This window comes from Squalius cephalus (assembly GCF_949319135.1).
Source record: "Squalius cephalus genome assembly, chromosome: 13".
In the NCBI taxonomy this organism is placed as follows: domain Eukaryota; kingdom Metazoa; phylum Chordata; class Actinopteri; order Cypriniformes; family Leuciscidae; genus Squalius; species Squalius cephalus.
In genome coordinates this window covers 23,544,125-23,569,421 of record NC_137134.1, presented here as the reverse complement: position 1 = coordinate 23,569,421, position 25,297 = coordinate 23,544,125, and the positions used below count along the sequence as shown (strand labels likewise).

The 25,297-nt window shown below is 34.3% G+C and overlaps 2 protein-coding genes across 4 annotated transcripts in view; one reads left to right on the top strand and one right to left on the bottom strand.

Annotated features, from left to right (window-relative positions):
* Positions 1–12,829, bottom strand: part of ptpn4b (protein tyrosine phosphatase non-receptor type 4b) — a 36,469-nt gene extending 23,640 nt beyond the window's left edge. For 2 of the 3 annotated variants that reach the window (XM_079891295.1, XM_079891297.1), the window contains exons 1-3: positions 12,449–12,814; positions 3,187–3,341; positions 214–321 (exon numbers count right to left, since the gene is read on the bottom strand). In XM_079891295.1, the coding sequence (XP_079747421.1) occupies positions 214–321; positions 3,187–3,324 (246 nt within the window). In that variant the 5' untranslated portion in view covers positions 3,325–3,341; positions 12,449–12,814. Of the gene's footprint in view, positions 1–213; positions 322–3,186; positions 3,342–12,448 lie in introns of all 3 variants that reach the window. The other variant, XM_079891296.1, reaches the window with a different exon arrangement.
* A 1,983-nt stretch (positions 12,830–14,812) lies between these two features.
* mrasb (muscle RAS oncogene homolog b) lies at positions 14,813–23,179 on the top strand. Its single transcript, XM_079890277.1, has 6 exons — positions 14,813–14,987; positions 17,432–17,638; positions 19,182–19,335; positions 20,317–20,416; positions 21,569–21,648; positions 21,763–23,179. The coding sequence occupies exons 2-6, from the start codon at positions 17,446–17,448 to the stop codon at positions 21,860–21,862; spliced, it is 627 nt and encodes a 208-aa protein (XP_079746403.1). The 5' UTR covers positions 14,813–14,987; positions 17,432–17,445; the 3' UTR covers positions 21,863–23,179.
* Positions 23,180–25,297: the final 2,118 nt, after the last annotated feature.

Sequence of the window (25,297 nt, the reverse complement as noted above, 5' to 3'; positions counted from 1 at the left end):
ACTGCTTCGTATTTGCTATAAATAATAGACTGAAAATGAACAAGGTACATGGGAAAATATTTTTGCATCTTTCATATCATTGATATGCAAAAAATATGCATTTTTCAGATTTTTTTTACGCTTTTGCGCAACATGATGTGCTGGTTGAATGAACAAGGGTTTATGGGTGATCTACTGCCGATGATGACGGCTGAGTGACAAGTGAGCGCCTACCTGGCTGTCACAAGAGTCGTCTGCTAGTTGAAGGCCGAAGTAGTCTTGCTCAGTTAGCTCCAAGTGTTTATACACTACGTCCAACAAGATCCGCCCCTGATCTTGCTTCTACAAGAGACAAAAAGTGTGCATTCATATCAGTTCTGCACTGTAATATAAAAATAAAAGAACCATACTCAAAAACAAACCAAAACCCCCACAAAAACACTAAACTAAACAGAGAAACTAAACAAAAACAAAACAAAAAACAAATCACAAAAAACAAACAATAATCCAAACCACAAAAACAAATCAAAACACAGATCAAACCAAACACAAAATAAAGCAAAACAAAACAAACCACAAAATCAAATCAAAACACAAATCAAACCAAAACACAAAATAAAACAAAACCAAACAAAACACCAAACCAGAACACAAAACAAAAAAACAAAACAAAAACATTAAACAAAAACTAAATCAAAATTCAACAAACAAAAACACAACAAACACCAAACCAAAACACACACCAAACCAAACAAAACACAAAAAGAAACAAAAACAAAATCTTGAAAAAAAAAAAAAAAAAAGCAATGTCTAAAAAATGCTGTATTTTTGATAATACAATGACTTCAATACTTTACATTTTTATTTTGGACCTGGCATGGAAACACCATGTTCATTAGGTACCATGGAAATACCATGTTTCTGGACAAGCAGCGTTTTTTTTTTTTTTTTTTTTTTCTCAATGGAATTCCCACAAAAATATAGTATTTTCACAATAAAACAGTAAATATAGTGCAATAGTTATATATAGTATAGTCAAAATAGCATGTTTTATTACCAATTTATTTTATTACCAAACGAAAACATGAGACTTGAAATATTATCCTTTGAATTCAAGGCAGTTTTAATAGACAAAACGTTTGCAAAGCTAGTTTAACCCTTCAGCCCAGCAGATCTGTGCAGCATGTATGATCATGACAGCCATGGCCTCAGGACACGCTTCTGTCGAACCCAGGAATGTGAAGCATCTGCCCGAAACAGCCCCTCTGAGCTCCACGCGGAAAACCAACCCGAGCCGCCACATCGCATAACTCCAGTCAGCCTCTATTGTACCTCATAGACGGCTGGTCTCCTGTGGTGATTCTCACCGACCTGCCATTTAGCAGACATTTTTCATCCAAACCAATTTATTGCACAATAACGGCAGCGCTCCAGCTCAGGAGTAAAATGCTGATACAGCCAAACTGAAAGACATCAGTAACTTTGCGGTTTCTGGGTCACCTCTACCTGAGATTGAACTTACAACCTCTAGAAGATCATTATCCACACAACTCTAAAACATGTACTCGCGGTTAGTTAAGGAACAGTTCACTCAGAAGTCAAGGTCCTGTCATCATTTACAACCTCCACATCATTCCAAACATGTATGATTCTTTCCTCTGTGGAAGACAAATGAAGATACTTTGCTAAATGTTCAAGCTGTTCAAACTTTTAATAGGAAAAACAACTGAAATTTCAGTCTGTTCCTCGCACATGTTTTAGAGCACTTGAAATATAGTGCACAAATCATATGGACAACTTTGGTCAATGTTTATTTTGGTTATATGAAAAAGAGCAGCTTAGACTTTCAGCAAAGTCTTAATTTGTGTTCCACAGACGAAAGAATCATGCATGTTTGTAACAACACACAATTTGACAAAACTATTACTTTAAGGGAAAAAGTGTGCCTCAGAGATTTTCTGTGGAACAAAGATCTCAAATTATTCTTTGCAAATATAATTTAAGATCTTGAAGAGGGTTATAAAGAACATTTAAATCTTTAGATTTATTTCTAGAGGTTTTTAACAGTTTTAAAGGGTTATTTTAGGTCTTTTAGAGTTCTTCTGAACCCTTAGAGATGTTTCTGTAGGTCTCCAGGGGAAGAATCTTTGGATCTTCTCAACATCCCAACAAATCCTTAAAACGGAAGACGAAAGTTATGTCTTCCGTCATTCATTTTTCCATAAGGATTAAAAGAAAAGGCTTCTTTAAAGCGTTATAAGCCATTCAACCAAACCAACCAGATACGAGGTGCATCATAACATTACAAAATTTGAAGCAAAAAATTTGAACGTTTGACAAAAGGACAAAAGGTACAAGACTGTGTAACGGCTTTAGGTGAGGGAAAGAACTACAATCCCATGAAGCATTGCGCATGACAATGAAAATGGAAAAAATATAAAAGTTGTTGATTATATCTATTAAAACAACACTTAATTTACTGTAAAATATGTACAAATATTTAAGTAATTTGGCAGACTTGATTATGTCATTTGTTGTGCTTCATGGGAGAGGATGTTCCCTGCATGTAGACTTTGTCATACAGGAATTAAGATTTAAAAAAGATTTGAAGAACGATGGCTTCAACAAAAGCATATACCACCGATTACCAATGTCGGAACTCTGTCTTTAAAGGTTTAGAAAATAGTTAAAAACTAATTTCCCTCTGGAGAAAATGGAGTTTTTACATTTATTGTAATCTTAGTAAGTTAGGATTTAAGTACTGTTAAATTAATCTTGATTTATTTATTTATTTTTCATTTTCTGAAGTAAATGTGAGTGGTGTTGGCCTGCTGCCAAGATCCTTGAGTGTTCTGAGTGGTTGCCAGGGCGTTGTTATGCAGCTGCTAAGGTGTTCTGATTGGCTTTTACGGTCTTGCTGGAGGATTCTGATTGGTTGCTACTGCCAGTTGGTTTCTTATTGGCCAAAGTCCAAGAAAAAAATCCACTCTGTAACCTTTAGTGTAAATATATGTTTTGTTATCCACCAAATGAAAAACTAAACTGATCACTTACAAAAGAAAAAACATGCTCGTTCCAAATGATTGTCAAGTATGGAGCACAAAGGATGCTTAAGTTTAATATGAAATCAAAATTTGGCCTCTTTTAGGAAAACAACTAGTCCTGAGGGTTGATTTAGTAGCTTAGGTTAAACATGTGTGTACTCACATTGACACTGAAGGTCTGTACTGTGTTGTCCAGCAGTAAAACGTTACACACCACCTGCGCTTGCTGTCTCTCTCTGGCCTCCTCCAACGCTCCCACATCGTAAGTACTGCCAGCAGGCAACCGGAAGCGTGCGGTCATTACGGTCCCCACTCCGTCTGCAAAACACACAAGGCTAAAGGTCACCAACAAGCTCAGCTGACCCGCATTCACCACAGTACACGTTATTAAGCAGTGTAAAAAACACACTAGCGCATGTGATCCTACGGCAAACATGATTCACAAACATTCCATGCTCCACCTAAAAAGTTCCTGTAAACAGCTAAAAAGTGAGCAGTTTTATAGATTTTAGCTTTCAGGTTCTACTAGTAGAAACGAGAAAGCAAAAATCAAAACACGACGGCTAGACAATGGTTTGTCAAGTGAAGAAACTCATAAAGGAAGCACAGGTCAGGGTTGCTGTGAAGATAAGTCATCATATGAAAGGAAATTGCTTAATATATTTACTTTTTTTTTTTCCTGTGAGCTAACCTTATTCATCTTCTGAAACTGATGAAATTCATAACATTAAACTGTTTCATTCAAGGTTTCAGTGATACTAAACGCTCTCCTTTAAGCTAACAAGGTCAATTTTGACCAAGACTATCAGCCAACTGAAGAGTTTCTCTTTGAAATTTCTCCGTATTTTCTAATATAAATAGGTTTTCAAAAGAGACACAAATAATACAGAAGAATTTCTACAATAGCAAAAAAAAAAAAAAAAAAAAAATTTCCAATTCTTCTTCCTTTCAACACCTAGCAAAAAGAGACGTAGCATTTTACAGCCACAGTTTCTCAAACCTAACCAAGTTTCTGATTGGCAATGATATAATCAATTATAACGAGAACACAGTGAAAAATGCACATTAATGCAGATATTAAAACATTGTGTTGACAAAAATATGACAAGAAAAAACAATACTGCAAAATATGAACTATGCTAACAATGTTTTCAATGCTAACAATGAACACTGATGAACTAATGCACACTGATAGTGGATTAATTAACTCAAACATACATCTTATACATCTATAATTAATAAGATTTATACACATTAACATAAAAAAATTAGCTTGAGTACAAAATGTCGCAAACGAACATTTGAACATTAAGTTACAAGTCAGAATGTGCAAGTCTGGTTGCGAATGCACTCCTGTAACAATGCACTAAAACACGGACAATAAATAATTAAAGACATAAAGAACAAAGAATTAACAAAATTGCTAAATGCTTGAAATTAAATGTTGATACATGTTTTTATATAATGTTTGAACATTTGGTTTATTTAGAACTTCCTCGTCAACTAAATGGACCGATGGACCGAATTTTCGGCAACTCAAAATATTTGTCCAAAACAGCAAAAAAAGTGAATTTTAGGTTTCAGACGAAATAGTTTGAGGTATTGACGTGACATTTAACATGAGCATTTTAACTGTGTCAGCGTCTATTTGGGTCACAAAACACAGATGAACTAAAACAAGTAAATATATCAGCAGTGTGGACGCACATACAAAAATAATTCTAGAGAAGCAATACGTGACATTTTCTTCTGCTGAAATATGAAGAGGCGGCTTGTTGAGAGAACTTCATAAAGAGTTCAATTACCCAAAAACCCAAATGGTTTCGAACTAAGCGAAAACGAAAATTTTGGTTTCGATGCATTACTAAAATGTACTCAAATTAATGAATATGAGATGAAATTAACTCTAGACAGCCCACTCTGGACTCTAGAACCAAATACTCTAGACTTGGTGGGCGACGAGTAGAATCAAAGACTTCACAGTGAGTTTCCTAGGGCTAAAATCTCTAACTCTAGAGAGTTTGTAACCAACTGTTGGGTTTCTAACTCCACACCACCCAATCTAGTGTCTTTCCCCCAGTTTCGTCTTTGTGGCCTTTTTTCACCTTTGTTGCCATTGGCTTTTGGCTTGCTTAGTTGGGGACATTAAATTTAAGATTTCATTTAATATTCAACAATAATATTGATCTGCCTGCATTGACACCATTATATGAGAACTGAACTGAGCTGGACGAAGACATCACGGTTTTCTCAGGCTATATATAAATGAACTAAATTAATAACTTTTACAACAAAAATGAAACATCACTGAACTTAATTAAGCTGGACTGTGAAGCTATTTTCTTCTGGGAACAAACTTTGTTGCATTATTTTCTTGTTATCTCTGTAAAGCTGCTTTGAAACAATCTGTAGGAATCAAAAGGTACCACATGATACGATACGATACACGATACATGGCTCACGATACCGATAATATCAGGATACAGCAATTCTGCGCTAATCGATATATTGCTAGACAATCCTATAATGATACATCACAATATCGATCTAACTATTAAAACAAAATGGCCGTGAAAAGGTCAAGTGCAGGTTTTCTCTCTTTATTATAAACTGTTAGAAAACAGCACAAAAAGTTTTTCAATTAAATGTAACATTTTAAGTAAATTAAACATTTTATGCTTATACTTTTTAAAAGCTTAAACTTTTCTTTATGTGTAAAGTGACACATTTACCTGCTTATCGATTTGTTTTATCTAAACCTATCTAAACCCTCTTTTATTTAAACCTGGAAACATCTCAGTGTTTACCAGCTTCCTTAAAGGGGTGGTTGATTATGATTTCACTTTTTTAACTTTAGTTAGTGTGTGATATTACTGTTTGAGCAAAAACAACATCTGCAAAGTTACGACGCTCAAAGTTCAAAGCAAAGGGAGATATTTTCTTTTACAGAAATCACTTTTTAAGGACTACAACAAACAGCTGGTAGGGACTACATGAGCTTCCTCCCGGGTTAGAGACATCACTAACCCTAAAATTTACATAAACCCCACCCCGGAACACTGTTTATAGATTATCATGACAGAAAATGCTAATCAATGACTAGAAGATAGTTAACTCCACATCAGCTACATAAATTCATCAACTAACCATTCAGAATTGTGCTGTTGCATTCTACATGCTGTCACTTCTTCTTGAGTCTCTCTCCATCTTTGTTTGAACATAAAAGGCTAAAAGTTTTTTAAATTTTCAGCGTGTGTCTGTGTGAGGTAATCGAGCTGCTAACACACACGAGCTCTTGAAACTCCGCCCTCTGTGCCGGAAGCAGCAGCTCATTTGCATTTAAAGGGATACACAAAAACTGCGCGTTTTTGCTCACTCTCAAAAAGTGACTATTTTAACATGCTATAAAAAAATATTTTGAGCTAAACCTTCACATACATTAAGTAAATTTACATATAGTAAATAGACATCTTTGATGCTCTTTATCTGCTGACAAACACCTGCTTTAAAACTCTCCCGTGTGTATTTGAGGAAGCGCTCAGTGAAGAGCGTCAAAGATGTCGATTTACAACATGTTAATGGTATAAAAGCCGAAGTGCGTTCAGACTTAAACGGACTTAAAACTCTTTTTCTTAGGCTAATTAACTTATGATCAGGTTTCCCTCATTCATGTGTTGAGTGCCACCTCGAGGAGCCATGAAGAAGCGACACTGGGAGAAGGGAAATCTATTTAGAGCACCTTCATTTATTAATTAAAATATAGATATTTGGCGCTAACGCATCGATTCTCGTATCGCACGGAGAAGGACAACGATATATTGAGGAATATCATTTGGAAATTAAAAGAAGATTTTAATCTCCTTTTAATTTCCACAGAACACCCCATTGACTTCCATTATAAGAAAAAAAAAAAACATTTTTCAAAATATCTTCTTTTGTGTCTCACATAAGAAGAAAGTCATACAGGTTTGGTACAACATGAGGGTGAATTAATGATAATCTGTAAGGTTTCTACTTCTACAAACAAACAAGAAAAAAAAAAAATCTTTAAAATACCCCAAGCATTATCTTCTCCTGAAGCCCTTTAAAATGGCATTTGTATCATTTACAGTTGCCTAAAGTTTATTTTTACATTTTTTTAGGAGATTCTAAAAATAGACGCAACTAAGTTTCTTTACACATGTCCGCGCTGTACGAAACAAGCTCCCATAACACTAAAAGGCAGCTGCGTAAACAACAGGGGGTCAGAGTTCATGACCTGTAGGAGCAAACATGTGACCTTTCAGCACGGTCACAGCCGCCTATTCAAATTCCACACCCAACTTACTGCAGTTATTAATCTATGACACAACCTACATGAAAAGGAACTGGCAAACAAACGCATTTGAGCATTCCTTTGACATACGTTCGACTAAATTTACATTGTACCTTTAAAAGAAAGACTTTTGAAACAAAAGCATCACCGTTTCTTAAAATCTCACACTTACTGTTAAGATGACATTGTTGAAATATGAAAAGATTTGAAGTAGAAGAACCGCAAAGATTTTCAATCGTAAGATCTCAAAAACACAAAATCACTCCTAAAAATAACTGTTAAATCTGATACTTGCATCAGCACAACCTTATTTGTCATGCGTGTCAATGCAGAAAGGATAATCTCTTTGTATAACTTGCTAAACTGTGATGTGTGTGTGAGAGCATGTGTGTGGCGGAACATTTCTCTTCTGTAGAAGTTTCCCCGGATGTCATCGAATACCACAAACACCGAAACACTAAGAATTTTCCGCTGAGTGGGGATCAGACCACCAACACCTCAGTAGATCTCAGACAGTGGGGTTACAAAATGAGTTTATCCCCCACCCCAAAAAAACTCTCTCGGTCAGCCCCCCTAAACCACCTTCCACCCAATATTTCCATCTTTCTCTCTTATGTTATCATAACCTATAACTAAAGCATCATAAGCTACAGAGCGTTCACATTAATTTCTGTGAACAAGGGAAAATACGATGCTGATAAAAGCATAAAATAAAGATAAAATAAAAGGCAACAATTGTGCAGAGCTAAGATTGCTAAACAAATAAGAATTTTAATTTATACTTGTATTTATAAAAATAAGTAAAAAACGATTTACATATATTTTGTTGCTGATGTAATAGTCAACTAGGGCGAAGAGAAGAGGCTTGGTCGACCAAAATATTATTTCGTCAGTTAGTCGCAGAAAAAAAAAAAGTCCACATGAAGTGGCGAAGTCACGAGGGACTGATCGTTAACGCATATCCAAGTGTTTGTGCGGATTGTGGAAGCTAAAGTATTAGCCGGCGCGATCACTTGCAATTTTCCTGATAACAGCGGAAATCGACTTAAAATACTATGTCGTTTTTGCTCATATAGCCTAGATAATAGAGTAATGCGCCATTCAAAACTGTAAAGGGTCTACTTTGTTTTTGTAAACTCACAATAAAACGTTGTGCTTTTGTAAAATAAAGAAAACAAACAGGATGCGCTTTCTGCCGTCTCGATCTCCAATAACTGGAGAGCGCGTCACAAAAACGAACCGAAACTCAAGAGTATATAATCGGCTACTTGCCTCACAGACATGAGAAATATAGAAAGCTTGAAATGTCTACTTTTAAACGAACCAAAATAAATACTCTAACCAGTTTGAAATCTGTATACTGTAATCCGTGTGAAAGGTGCATTTCTATCTAAATTTCGTCAATTTCATCTTTGCAGCCAACACTGACTCAAATCACTAGTTTATTAATAAAAAACTAAAATGGCTCCTTGCTTTTTATTTCCGACACATTCGTAATCATTATTTTTGCTGGTGCTTTGCGGCAAGCTTGGCTATAGGTGATATATTCTTCCCCACAGTTTGCATTTAAATAATTCAATTAATATAAACGTGCAATTAGTCGTCTAATGGTGTAGAGGTGGGCGATATATCGTTTAGACGATAATATCCAAATTGTTGTCTGGACGATATGCAAAATTGGGATATCGAATATTTCATAATTTGTACAATCCGACCCCCCAAACATGAAAAGAGCTGATAGAAGTTAAAGAGAAAACAAATAACGCACACTATAACCTTCTAAACAATTATATGTAGTGATTTTTAATACTGTAGGGCAGTACTATTCCCGGAAGCAACCTCCGATGGTCCCGTGTCGTCAAAAACGCACATTCATACGTAAATTCGAAATAGTGCGCGCAGAAGCACATGCGCAAAACCGTTTTGGAAAATTATATATTAATTATTTTTATTTTATCATATGTCATTTTACAAAAGGACATTTTACAAACCTACGTTTTGCGCATGTGCTCCCGCACGCACTTTTTCAGTCACAACACAGCAATCAGAGGAGGACGCGCTGAAAACTGTAATGCTGTTCTCTTCCTTCATAACTCGTATTGAGAAGGTTTGAGTTGCAGAGGAATTTGTGACTGTTTCACCTGTTCAACCACATCAAAGTTTCGTAATTAGTAAGTCCGTGCTTTTCTCTTTTTGTTCTTATGTGCTGAAGGGCCGCTGTGCCTTGGTGAAACGGTGTTTGTATGTGAAGAGCTCTTTTCCAAAACGCCATAAACCTAAAAAGCTGCCTCAAAGAACCAGCAAAAGTAATGATTATGAATATGTAAAATATTGCAATAAGACATTTTAATTGTTTATTAATTTCTGTGTCGGCTGCAAAGATGAAGTTGACGATCTACTATTGACTCGCGATCTTCGCAGTATAGGCTAGTGAACGCACCGGAGAAATGCACATTTATTAGGCTACATAGTTTTATTTTATTTTGTTTTGGATGGTTTTGTTTAGAACCAGCTTTCTGTAAATATATTTAACATTTTTTAGGCCTGTGAGGCGAGTAGGCTACGGTTCGGTTCGGTTCATGATGATATCTACAGTTCAAGCACCTTATGTTGTGATTGCTAGCCTATATTACTTTTTATGTATTAAATTCAGGAAATTGGTGAATGAAAAATGTATTAAAATTAAGATACAAATAATACAAAACGAAATTCGTTTTAAAGAAAGGCTTTGTGCTTTCTGTTTTGAGTTCTCTGTGAAAGTTTGAAAGTCTTTTAGTGCCGCTTTCAGAGTGCGCGTCCATAATGGAGAACTGTCACGTGATATTGTTTTTTCCTCATAAATGCAAACACGAAAAATAAAAGACAAAAGACTTTTTTAAAAAGACAAACCATCAATTTTTGGAAGAAAATGGATGGATTTATAGCGTTTTGAGGAAAAAAAGGCGTTTTGGGGAAAAAATGGATGGAATTATAGTGTTCTGAAATTTTTTTTTTTTTTACTTTGAATTATCATCATCAACAATATTGTTTGATTTAATAATCACTGTTGCAAGAGGTGCCTAGTTCCATTTTTTTTTTTATTGTTTTATTTTGTAAGTGGAAAAAGTAGGGGCTACCTCAGATTCTGTTTAGTTAGCTCCTTTATTGTTTTTTCTATAGCCTACAATAATAGGTCAAATGCAGCAAGTCAAAAGACCAACTGGACCTTCTTTGCCAGTTTGCATACATTTCTTTGAAGGATGGCAAAAATATCGTCTGAATATCGATATCGAGATATTGGAAAAAAATATCGAGATATTCATTTTTGTCAATATCTCCCACCCCTATAATGGTGTGAATGTACGACTACTAGTTGACTAAAAAAATCTTTAGTCAGGGGAAGCCATATTGTCAACCGTCATGTCAAATCAAACTTTATGGTATTTTACAGCAAATGTTCTTGTAATATGGCCAATAATAATACAATATTTAGCCCACTATTTGTTCTGTTGTCATTTATGCACAATATTCCAATTCTGTCAAATCTTGCGCATATTTTGGACCTATGCAGTTTATGGTATTTTCAACACACTTCAATGCTCAATTAAACTTTACAAATTTTACAAGTAATTATACAAGTAAGCTTAGTGGTTCTCAACTGGTTTTGCTTCAGGACCCAGATACTACATTCAAGTCAAGCGGCAATCGAAATCATCAAAACGCACTGTTGGCCCTTATGAGTAACATTTTACAGGTAAAATTGCATACATTGTTAAAATTTACAAGAGTAATATTTTACAAATCGCATGCACACCTAAAATTTTGCTTGTAAACATCCAATGCAAATCTTTCATTGGATGTCAAGCGGTAGCCAAAAACAGTATCTTACAAGACACTGTCGGACCTATCAAGCAACATAAAAAAAAAAAAAACTAAAAAAAACGCATGCGTTTTTAAAATTTCACAAGCAATTTTTTCTCCCAATTACATGCACACTTAAAATTTTGCATATAAACAGCCAAGACAAAGATCTTTAAAGTGGCAGCCCAAAACATTTCCATACAATACAATGTTGGACCTGACAAGAAAAACTGTTTCACGCTTATTTCAAATTTTACCAGCATTTTTTTTTACGACTGCATACCTAAAACTTTGCTTGTGAACATCCCATGCAAAACCAGTTGAGAACCACTGAGCTAGAAGAGAAGACAAAGATGCTAACAGACCAACAGGATGTCATTCATGCTTTCATTCATGTGTCACCTATTACACCTGAACCAAAGCCAGCTTTACAGGACCATCCAACCCTCCTGCAATAAAAACCATTCATGACACATCAATTTTCACATGTAAAAGGGCTTTTCATCCAAACAAGCACATTATCAGAAGAATACCACACAGATCTTGCATTACAGTCTGTTGAAGAATGCGCACACACACACACACACACACACACCAGGGGGACAGAACAGTAGATGATGTCACCGACTCAACCAGGGGAGATGCGTAGTGCCCAGAAAACAATTAAAACAAACCTTATTGCACCAATATAAGGTCCTCTCTGGATCCAACTGTATGCAAGCAGATTATTTGCATGCAAAGGATGAGAGCTGGGGTTATGTAATGATGTGGCAGAGGAAATAAGGCACAATGGGAGCAGCTGAGATGTACAGATGTGACATAAACCTTAAATAAACACTAAAGCTCAAATATATCTCACATGACAGCTGAAGGATCTCGAAAAGAGGCCATTGAGAGGGTTGCCAGGTATCAAGAACAGAACGGAATACACTATGCATTCAATCCATGTTGCCTGGCTCTGCACACACACCACAGACACACTACATGCATTTGGGCATCGTATGGATGGATTATCTTGACATGCAGCAGAAATTAAACCCGGGACGTTACATAAAGGCATTTGCATGGCATCCGAAGCAACCTGTCCCTAAAACCAGCGTGCAAGGTGAATGCACGCTTTATGCCTCTGCCTGTGCACCATTTCAGGGATCTGGAAGCTTGCATTGGTTGGTTTGGTTGCTATGCAATGGGATAAAAAAGGAAGACAGGACATGCATGCATGCATGAATGGTGACACCAATACAGAAATACAACCATAACGCATGCTTACCTTCATATACAGGTTTAGGAGAGTCCAGTGAATTGAAGATGATCTTGACTTATGATGAAAGGAGAATAGGAGGGGGGGGGAGAGGATAAAACGGCAGCTCATCTGCAGGAAAATAACCACATTGCTGTAGATGTTCACATTACATTCAATTCAAGGGGCCTCTGGCACTGTAAGAAATGATCATTCCAAAATGGGGACGCGATCCTGGCTTCTTCTGGGCGCGGTGCATTAAATAAAAGCCTCAAACGCAATTGCAATCTTTTCTGTGGCTGCTGGCCGGGTTTAGCTCTATAATCCTGCATATGTCTCTGTATTGCCGCTACTGGCTGCTGCGGCTGCAACGTGCAGCGTTAACATGGCGCAACCGCACACGCCCCGCCTACATTCTCATAGGTCTGACGTGAGGGCGTGGCCAAGACGCGGGGCGGGGCCTATAATGCTTGATAGATACACATAAGTTGGGAATCATTTGTGTACATTTTGTTTAAAACAGGCTTAAATGCGCAATTTAGTCGTAACATGGAAATATGTGATGGAATATCATAGGAAGTAGACCAAATATTTTACAAACTAGCCCCTACATAATTAAAGGGAAAGTTTAACCAAAAAAAAAAAAAAAAAAAAAACATTTTGCAATTACTTACTAACCCTCAAGTTGCTCCAAATCTTTCTTCTGTTGAACACAAAAGAAGATATTTTGAAGAATGTTGGTAACCATTGACTTCAGTGGCTACCGTCAAACCAACATTCTTCAAAATATCTTCTTTTGTCTTCAACAGAAGAAAGATTTGGAACAACTTGATGGTGAGTAAATTTTCATTTTTGGGAGAACTATCACTTTAACATCACCATCTTCTCGTCTGAGCTTGTGTGTGTTTGTAGCGCCATCTTCTGGAGAGGATGTATTTATGTCTCATTTCCAAGGTGTGACCTGAATCTGCACTTCTAACATAATTACACCCCATTAGCGCTTTATTGAAGGCAGCAACTCTAGATCGAACTCTGTCATTCTAAAATGGAAGGTTCAGGCTCCGATGATCTTTTAAAGCTGGTGTAGATGACGATTAGGGTTCAAGAGAAAGCCTGACTGTTACTAGGCAACCATTATGAAGTCACAGAGCGATTTTAGAACACATCACTGCTATAGATCTGTTTCCAGCATATTCTCCTGTAGTAAATTACATAATTTGTTTGCGTACAAATGAGCCGGAAACTAAAATGTCTCTTATCTTTAACTCAAAGAGCGTGGGCTGGGGAAAATGCATCAACAGTTGAATCATAGCATCAGCTCGTCCGTTTGAAATGAATGAATTTTGTTGGATAGATTGAAATTTGGTATTAAAACTTAAAATATAGTATAATGAAAGTTACAAAAAGTAGGGGTCTTTTTTACATGGTGCCATTTTTTGGACATGTAACAAAAGTACCTTGACTTTTCTTAACCTGAGGTGAAAGGGCCTTCAGACGTGTGAAATGTCTCACTTCTTTCAGTGACATGACATCTTGATATTATTCTGTATGATATTTAGAAGGAATTTACTGGGATTGGATTAGATTGTGAAAAGTAGAAGATATTTTAGGATGTGATATTATTGGTTAATATTGCTTTCCCAACCCACAAGACCTTGATGACATCAGCAGAAATGAAAAGTTGTTTCAGAGGCGGAGAAAGTTGTTACGTTTTGGCAAATGACTGTAAATGCAGATAAAAGAGTAGCATAGATAAGATAATATTGTTTTACACTATTAGTTTTATATTATATTTTCATTTTTATATTTAAAAATTTGCATAATTATCGATCAATCTATTGGTTATTATTTGGTTTTGAATTAAAAGATTTACTTTTTATTTATTGAATGTAAAATAGTTATTATTATTATTAATAATATTTTAATAACAATAATATTTTGTAAACTTTTTTCTATTCAAATTTTAAGTGACATCCGTCAATACAGTAGCCTATTTAAAACTTTTAAGATAATATACAGTCAATTAATTATTGAATCTGTCTTTTTGCTATATATTTCATTTGTTTGTCTAATATAACGAGTAAAACAAGGTAAAAATGAAAAGTATTGAAATAAGGAATTGACTCATGCGAGTGCTTCCAAACTGAGCTCTGACAGCGGAACGTACCAAACCCGAGAGGAAGAGGGGTGACCAACTAGCTATTTTCCAGATTTATTCTTGATATATCTATCTAAAATTCAAATGATCCATTTTGAGTGAACAGTATTTTTTAAAATAAGCAGTAGCACAAAGAAGTATCGTCGAGTATTTAAAATAAGTTTGATATTTGTCAAAGAGCTGACCGGTTTCCCCCTGCCAGAGCTGTAAATCAGTGTAAAGTAACCGTGAGCGCTCTCGATGTGTGAGGAACTGAAAACGGCTCTTCGCGCGGCCCGATAAAAAGCCACTGCATCCAGTTGTATAACAAATAGACAAACGTTTCCGCGTGAGTATTTACTCGGTAATGTCGGCAGCAACATCTGTGGAAACGGATCGGGCTATTGGCATATGCTGTCATCTTGTGATAAGGTAATCATTTTCAATGCATATAAATGCATGCTGATTGCATCTATCAACAGGACGAAGGAATACAATCTAGGTCTCTATATATTAAACGGGCGTTTTAAGATGACACCTGATTGTTTCAATATAGATATGCATGTTTTACCAGTAGAATCATGCATTTATGCATTATGCATGATCATGTTAAGTGATCAAATTGGTGAATTGCAACATTAAGCGCTGCACACACACACATCTTAAAATGCAGGATACTGCATGATTTCCTTTTTGCCAGGAAGATGCTTTCATTGCAGGGTAGTTTCATATCATGGAGATCATAGATATGCACATACCTAAGATGAAGCCTAATGGGTAATGCATTAGGCAACCCAGACAGAATGATCAAGGTGGGAGTATTGATATATGCATAGCTCAGAGTGCTGAAGCCATGCACAGATATGACAATATCACACATTATGCACAAATATACAATTTAATTTTAGTTGAAAAGAGACAGTACAGTTGTATGATTGAAAGTAGGTACAGTATGTGACATGGTTGTTTTTAGTAGCGATAAACGGAAGGCCGATTAATCGACCGATTTTTTTTTTAGCGACGCCAAGCGTCTATTTCGAAAATATTGCGAATTGCGCACGTTTTCAGTTATTTTTAGTGAAAAATTATTGTGTAAATGTAATAAAAAATAGTGAATGATGTATTATAATAAAAATGTTTATCTTTTAAGTAAATATTTAATGAAATATAAAAAAATATTATTTTCCATTGTAAAATTGTAATATTTATATCGGCTTCGCAACACGAATAGACTGTATCGTGGCGACAAATAAAAAATTCGTTCCTACGACTTGTTCATTTGTTACCTCGATTTAGTAAATCCTGGCCATGTTGGACTAATTCGTTCCCTGGTTTTAACTAAAACAATTATCAAATTGTGCGCACGATTTAGTAAAATGAGGGAACAAATTATTATATAGTGCACATGATTCACTTAAAAACGAGGGAACAAATTAGTAAAACGTCCTGACGTATTAGCATTAGCAAGTAATGGAACGAATTCTTAATTTGTAGCCGCGATATACATAATTTGTTCCCGCATATCATGTGTGGGGCTCTGTAATACAGAATGTCTTAGAATGTGATTCACAAATGGCCTGTTTTAGATCCAGGTGGTTTCACCATCCTTAAGAAGTGGAGTCATATCCCAGATGATTTCAGAAAGGAAATCCTGAACTTCCCTCTATTGTGGTTAACAGGAAAAGTAACTGGAAGAGATGTGTAATACTGACATCTGACATCAGGGGTAAAGATCCAGCAGTTTGGGGTGTTTCATTCTGAATTGAGAGATTGTGTTTGTGTTTTTGAGGTTGCTCACTGCATTTCAGAAGCTTTGACGTTGGTTTGTACAGTTTGAGCTCACTGGTGGTAAATCTGTCTGGGGCTTTCTTGTTGTTGGCAGTTTTGAGCTGAGATCACACTGCAAAATCACAGCGTGGCAATCCAAGTGTCTCGTCTAGACCGTATTTCCTGTGTGTGTGATGATCTGGTTGGTTGTCTGGGAAAAGCCTTCTTCTTTATGCCAATATAGAGTCCATTAGTGGCATTTCAGACATTAAAAGTCTGAATCGCTGTTTCTTTTCTCTTAAAGAAACAGCTCACCCAAAAAAATGAAAGTTCGATCAGCATTTATTCACCCTCATGTCGTTCTTAAACTCACTTTATTTCTTTCGTAAAACACTGAGATGTTTTGAAGAATGTTCTGGTTGTTTGAGTCAGATTTGTTTTTTCAACGAATCAGTGTACAAAACCTTCGTTCATGAATCATACCTTTCAAGTTGATATTATTCTGTATGAATCAGAATATTTTGAAGAAAAAAATGTGGTTTGATTTACTGGCATTGGATTAGATTGTGAAAAGTAAAGGATATTTTAGGATGTGATATTATTGGTTAATATTGTTTTCCCAACCCACAAGGCCTCGATGACATCAGCAGAAATGAAAAGTTGTTTCAGAGGCGGAGAAAGTTGTTACGTTTTGATAAAAGATTGTAAATGCAGATAAAGGAGTAGATAAAATAATATTGTTTTACATTATTTTTATGTTATATTTTCACATTTTTATATTTTTGCATTATTATTATTACAGTTTTATTATTATCATTATCAATCGATCCATTTGTTATTATTTAACTTTAAAAAAATTTTTTTAAATTTAACTAAATTATATATTTTTTATTTTTTTTTACTTTTTTCTATTAACATTTTGTCAGATAACAAAGAAACTCCATAAAGGCACTAGTGCAAATACAATTTATCATACTGAATCATTTCAGCTAATTAAATAATACAGATTAACGTCTTATCAACTGTATATACATAATATGCATTTGTATGCTTGCCTGGCAAATCGACAGCAGCATCTCTCATCTGACACCATTTTCTCTCTATTGCAGGTGTAGCTGTCTCCATGGCGACCAGCGTGGTTCCCGGGGACAACCTGCCCACATATAAGCTGGTTGTGGTGGGAGACGGAGGCGTGGGGAAAAGCGCTCTCACCATACAGTTCTTCCAGAAGATCTTCGTCCCTGACTACGACCCCACCATCGAGGACTCGTACCTCAAACACACCGAGATCGATGGACAATGGGCCATTTTGGACGGTGAGCAGTTCAATGCGATGCCAACAGAGGGCAGTGCAGCTCAAGCTAAAACTAATCAGTTTATTTTATGCACAAGAAGAAATCATGAAGCAGTCATTTCTGACTATTAAATATTTCTATGAGCACAAAACATTAATCACAAAATGAGTTTAAACAGTTAAAGAGAATAAAAGGAAATCTTTAAGATATTTGGAAATTATAAAATATTTTACTTTTATTTAGAGTCAAAAGTTGAAAGGAAAAAAATTAAATATTATGTTATATACCACAACGGCATTATATTCAGAGTTATTTTGGTATTATCCATGTACTATTAGAGTATTAGCATTTATTTTTAAATACTACAATTTTCATTATAGATTAAGTTTTAGTAATTTGTTATGTGCTTTTGTCAGTTTTATTAATTAAACTTTTTTATTCCAGTTATTTGCTATATTTTCTATTACATTTTTCATTTAATGAAAATTAAATTTCATTTTCATTTCATTTTCTATTACATTTTTCTTTTTATTTTAGTGTTAATTCTATTTAATCGTTTTCATTTTAGTTAACAATAACCACAATGATTATCTTATGAATAAATAATTAAATGTACCATGTGTAATATGTAGAGATGTCATAAATTAAGATATACATTTAAACGTTTTTTTTTTTACATTTATATATTTAGCAGATGTTTTTATCCAAAGCAACTTGCAAAATGGGAAAAATATTCTTACAAAAAAGAAAGACATATAATATATAAAAGAAATAAGAAATATATAATTGTAAAATACTTTCTTCTTTCATTATGAATTATCAATATAACAATAACAGTGAAAAGTTTAATTATATATATATATATATATATATAATTAAACTTTTCACTGTCATTGTTATATTGATAATTAATATAATATTTATATTTATATATATATATATATTTATATATATATATATATATATATATATATATATAAAATAAATTATATTTAATTCATAATGATAGAAGAAAGTATTTTACAATTATATAATTCTTATCATAACATATTTTATGGTAAGAATTATATAATTGTAAAATACTTTCTTCTATCATTATGAATTATCAATATAACAATATAATATTTGTAAAATCAAATATTAAAAATAAAATAGTAAATAAAAATACGTAAACTAAAATAACTAAACTAAGTAAACAACATGCTTTTATTACAAAAGAGGACAAAAATTACTGTGAAAAAGCTTAATTTAATAAGCATTAAAGTCCCCCTGTGGTGAAAATCCAGTTTTTAATGTTGATATACATATTTTTAATAAAGATATACAGATATACTTTTTTTTCTCTGCAGTTTTAAGGAGTAAATACTCAGCAATGTTGACTGATGAATTTGCACACGGTTTGTTGAAAAACAATATTAAAAACACCACATAGTCATATATTAACAACATTAAAAACTTGATTTTCACCACAGGGGGTCTTTAAAAAAATACACATGAACTGAATGAAGTAAACAACAGTGTGTATTTGTGTGATACTGCAGTTGCGATCTGTGTGTTTGTGTAGTTCTGGACACGGCCGGGCAGGAGGAGTTCAGTGCCATGAGGGAGCAGTACATGAGGACCGGAGACGGATTTCTCATCGTCTTCTCAGTCACTGATAAAGCCAGTTTCGAACACGTGGACCGTTTCCACCAGCTTATTCTGAGAGTGAAGGACAGGTACCAACACACATCAGCACACAAGTTTTTTCCTTTGCATTTTTCACGTACAGATATCAACATTGTCAGTTCACACTGATCCACGAAAACGACTAAAAACGCTGTATTATTCATGCCAGGCCAGTAGATGGCGATGTCACTTTGTAAAGAAATTCTACGCTCCTATAGACCTTATGCGTCAGAGAAACAAGTGCGCCGCCATCTTTGGAATATTGTCTTTTAACTTCCGTTTTTGCGGTCGCTCTGTGTATCTCTATGGCATTGCTGTCCAGGAGTAATTAGCTTTTCAAGTGGATTTACTTAATGTAAAGTTAACGAAAGTTGGACTGTAATGTTTAAAGCAGATGTCTTAAGAAATGTCAGTCGACCGGGAAGATTTTAAAACGAGCCGTTCATTCATTAATACGCAAGATCGCTGTGAAAATACAGACCGGAAGACAAAAGACAACGAGCGCAGCGCTGAAAAGGGGCGGGGCTACATAAGGTCTATAGACTGAATGCATAATACACATGCGCATGACGTCACCGTTTTTATAAAGTACATTTTTTTGTTGTTTACTCAGCAGGGCTCCAGACACAAAAAAAAATCACTTAAGGCATCAAATAATTTTTTTAAAGATCCACATAACAATAAACTTTTTAAATCTCATTTTATTAGGTCAACTCAACAAACGATGTGATAGGCTACTGGACGGTCACGGGACGCGCACATAACATGCAAATTTTACAATCACAACATGTACATTTGTATTGTCGCCAGTGTTGATCTCAACAAAAAAAATATCACTCAGAAATTTATATTTTTATTAATATTTTTATTGCTCTTTGAAACCCGTTTTCAAACGTTTGTGCTTTCAGGCCCCCAAAACGCCGGTCGTGTAAATGAACGGCCAAAATGCATTAAAGTTTTCCGTTTTCAGTTGAAAGCTGTTTTGAGTAAACGGCCCCTGACTGTGTGTCTTGATTGTGCCTGTGTCGCAGGGAGTCGTTTCCCATGGTTCTGGTGGCAAATAAAGTTGACCTGGTGCATTTACGCAAGATCACTAGTGAGCAGGGACGAGAGATGGCCTCCAAACACAGCGTGAGTGAAACTGGTGACATAATCCAGAATATTCATATGAAAATCATATGGTTTTATCTACTGGGATTTGATTGGATTGTGAAAAGTAAAACATGTTAGGAGATGATATTATTGGACTTGATTACATTAGCAGAATAAAAAAGTTACCAAAAGTTGGTATGTTTTGATTAAAAATTCAGAAATTTACTTTATTTTTATATTATATTTTTACATAATTTTTTATTATTTTAATATTCATTATTATTATTGATCCCTTTGTAATTATATAATCTTATTTAATCTTTTGAAAAATATTTTTTAATATATTTTACAATAATGCAGACCATTAAATATTTCACAGTAAGACCAATGACATTTTTTCTACATTATTTTTATGTTTACATTATTATTAAATTATATTTTTGTTTTAATATTAATTATTATTATTATTGATCAATAAACTTGTTAATATTTAATTAAAAAAATATTTTTCATTTTCTTATCAGACATGTTATAATAATAATAATAATATAATTAAAAATATAATTAAAGTTTAATTATTATAATAATTATTATTTATAATAATCATAAATATTTTAGAATCATGTCACACATCACACCTATTTTTAAAAATATTTTTTACAATATTGCAAACCAATAAATAGTTCACAACAGGACAATCAATGTTTATTAAGAAACATTTTATTTTCATGTTGAATTTTTTATTCATTTTTTCTTATCAAACATGTTCTAATATTTTAATACTAAAAACAACAACAACAATAATATAATTATTATTAATAATACAAATCTTGTTTAATCTTATTTAATTACAACAAATCTGCTATTAATAATTTTTGCTATTATAGTTGTATTTTTACATCATCACATATTTCATATTATTATTAATCAATTAATTTGTTAGTAATTCATATTTTATGCAATATTTTACAGTATTTTCTCACAATAATGCAAACCAATAAATAGTTCACAATAAGTCGTTTAAGAATTTTGATTTCATGTTGAATTTTTCATGAATTTTTCTTACCAGACATGTTCTAATATTTATAATAAAAACAATAATATTATTATACTAAATACATTTTTAATCATGTCACATCTACTATGAATCATTTTTGCTATTGTAATTGTGTTTTTATGTCTTCATCACAGATCACGTATATTGAGACGAGTGCAAAAGATCCGCCCATGAATGTAGACAAAGCGTTTCACGAGCTCGTCAGAGTGATACGGTGCGTCGAAGTTTACAGGTTACGTCTAGTTTGACCCTCCGTATGCTACAAAGCTAGCTACGCGTTAGCATTCCCGTTCGTCTCAATAGCATTGATGTTGATCTCTGTTCACAGTCAGCAGATCCCAGAACGGGGTCTGAAGAAGAAGAGGAAAGCCAAATGGCGGGCGGACAGACCGTCGGGTTCCCAGAGGCTGCACTGCGTCTTACTGTGACCGCACACCCTCTATCTCTGGGCGTCAATGCCGCGATGATGACTCCAAGACTCGGACTGTTAAAACACACACACACACAAAGCTATGATAATATCCAGGAACTAGAGAACACAGATTCAATATTCAATATAATGTGGAATTTCAGGCAGTTTTCATGGGATTTTAATAGCAGGTGAAAAATGACAGGATTCTAGCGCTGTTCACTCATGTTATTTCTCAGAGAACAATTCAGAGACACACTTTCTGAGGCCTTGTTTTGTATTGTGTTTCTATATTTATTGTGCTGAATTCTATATTGTTAAGTGATTGTTAATACAGCGTAATGGCTTTGAAAACGGTCTGTTCTTGGAATAGACGTCCGTACTGATCAGAATTACAGTTGCACAACGGGCATATATAGATGCAATCAGAATGGGGGGAGGGACAAATACTGGTTACCATGGGTACCATATTTTTATGAATAAAATGAAGATACATTTCCAAAACACTGCAAAAACAAAACAAAAAAAACAGCAATAGGGTTACGCGCATGACAATAAAATAACACAATTACATTCAAATTTAACATGAAATTATAGAATTTTTAACTATTTCAACAACATTTTACCATAAAAGTGCTCGTATTGTCTTATTAAATGTAAATATGCTTTGCCATATATGGTAAGGTAACATGATGTCATCCAATAAACATTTTTCTGTTGCATTTTTTCCCCGTTAAAATATTACTCCCATCTTTACAGTGTAACAGTGGCTATTTTAGAAAAACATTATTTTATAGTTTATTTTAGTCAATTGGATGGCAGACAAAATAAAAAAATAAAGTGCGTTCATGCCATGTTGTTATTAAATCTTGTAAAAAGCGTTCACGTCTTCGCAGAGCTCGTAATTACGGCATCTAAGATGTGAATCTTCTAAGAGCTCCTACTTGTACCATGTGACCGCTGTACCACCTGACCGCTGCAGATTCATTAAGGCGAACTAAATGTTCGGAGGCGAACAGCTCCGAACATAATGTCACATGTAATTACGGTATTACAGATTACGGTAATTACAACATGGCGTGAACGCAGCAATACTTTTCAGGATTTTCTTTCTAAAAAGCGGCAAACCTGATCTTATGGGAAAACGTAACTATGTTACTAGGTAGCGCTTTTGTATGAATTTGTACAATGTAAATCGTACAAAAACGTACAATTTTTAGAAAGAAAGTAAGCATGAAGGCCCACCCTAACCCCACCCCTAAATGTAACCGCCACCGGGGCGTAAGCAGATCATACAAAAACGTACGAATGAGATTGTACGAATTAATACGAATTAGCCACCAATTTGCCAATACGTAAAACAGTTACGAATTGCCATGAGATTGTTGCGTATTCTTCATTTCCGCTTACTAACAAAACATAACTATGGTAACCGGAATTCGTTCACCCGGCGCTAAACCACGCCCCCAATGTGTGATGCGTTGCTGACCGTATCTATAAAAACTCAAAGATTGATGTTCTTACATCAGCTCCTCTTTGACGATTTATGATGTTATTATCAAGATCTGTAAGACATCAGCTGATTGTAGATCAAGACTATCACGATGAAAGTTTTGTACATTTAATGCCTGATCTCAATTACGTTGCCATAAAACTGAGTCAATCAGTAATTGCACAAAAACGTTACAGTGTTACATTGTGTCTTTGATGCTTTTGTTACATAGTTACAATGTAACATTCTACATTGTGACATCAAGGAACATCACAAAGTCGTTAGATCAAGGGACTCGTTCCGCTTTGATCTTGCGTTTTTCTTTTTTCGCTTGTCTTGAATGCATCGTCACTTTATTTTGAATGCGTTTTCGCTCGTTTCAAAGTTCTCATTGATGTTTTGAATGTATCGTATGTTACTCTATACGCCAGTTTTGCTTTTTGATGTTTCAAAAAGTACAGCTTTAGTGTTTAGCATATTAAAGGAACATCGTCCAAGTAGTTTGTTTTGTGATTCGTCTGCCCTTGTTTTTCCTACGTGTTATTTTAATCTTACGAAAGCAGATCTGTTTTGTTTCAAAGACTGGATGTCCTTCTGACATTTTCAATTTTGTTTGAAACTTGGTGCAAATTTTGTGGTTCGGTTATTACTGGAATTTTTTCTTTTTTTGCTATTGGTTTTTTTTTCTTTTTTTTTTTTTTAAAGTAATTTATTATATAAATTCTATGTATTCTGTGATCATGTTTGTATGAAGATGAAGTTAATTAAGACCAATTAAGGCCAAAAACATGCTCTGAAAAAAGAAGGGATTTTTTGCATCAGGAATATTGTAAGAATTTGTAAAGTGGAATATAAACATTATAATAAAAATCTAATAAATCAATCAATTGTCCACACATCTTTTAATTTAATTATTTTATTTGAATAAATGCGGCATGATTTAGCTGTTCAAAAGATGAACTTAATTCAATATTGTAGTTTATTTTCGGTTTTGCAGGAATTTTTTTTTATAACTGAAAGAATACAGATTTGTTTTCTTTGAGAAATTAATTACACATATATACATATTAATTTAACAATTGCTATTTAATAGTAACTGATAATAATAAATAAATGCACAAATAAAATAGCTTTTAATTTATGCTTTATTATTCTTGACTATTTATCATTCTATTATTCCCTTTGTTTATGTTATGCCTTTTCGGCCACATAGTGGCGCTATTTATTAAGGAACACTGCAGAGTTCACAGAAAGTGTACAGCACAAGTTCAAGAAAAACAGATCCTTTAACTACAAAAATCTTTATTCTTTACCTTCTTCATATGAGAGGAAATCGGATAGTCACCGGATATGAAACACGTGTGAACACATAGGCTATGCCTATTAATATTCATAATTATTAGAACAACAATACCGCACAATTCACCCAAACACAATAAGTGAACAGAAGGAAGTGCTGATAATTTACAAGAGGAACATTTAATAATTGCAATGCCCCGGTGACATCAAAAACCATTTGCAGCACTTTCTGAATGGATTTAGAGCACGGAATAGTAGTGATTTGCTGTTGTTATTGTGCTGAAGTCCCACAGTCATTGTGACAAGAGGAATAACAGCAATTCAAGGTCAACGTTCCTGTCTAGCCCTGCATCATAAAGATATTTGTATTTGGCTCACTGCATGGTCACATCAATATCCAAATATATATCGTTTTAAAGTCTTTTTTTCTGCGTGTATTGCTTCCTCAGAACTCATTACTGATGGAAGAATTTTAACATTTAATCTTCAAACTGTTCCATCAATTGAACCAGCTTTCAGACATAAAAAATAGTGTTAAATTTGGATATGTCCCCAAATTTCTGGCTCATAAATTTGACATTTGCCTTATAAGACAACGTCACTTAAGCTGCAAATCTTTTTAGTTTCTCGGCGTCGTACAAACCATCATGAGAAGATAAAAAT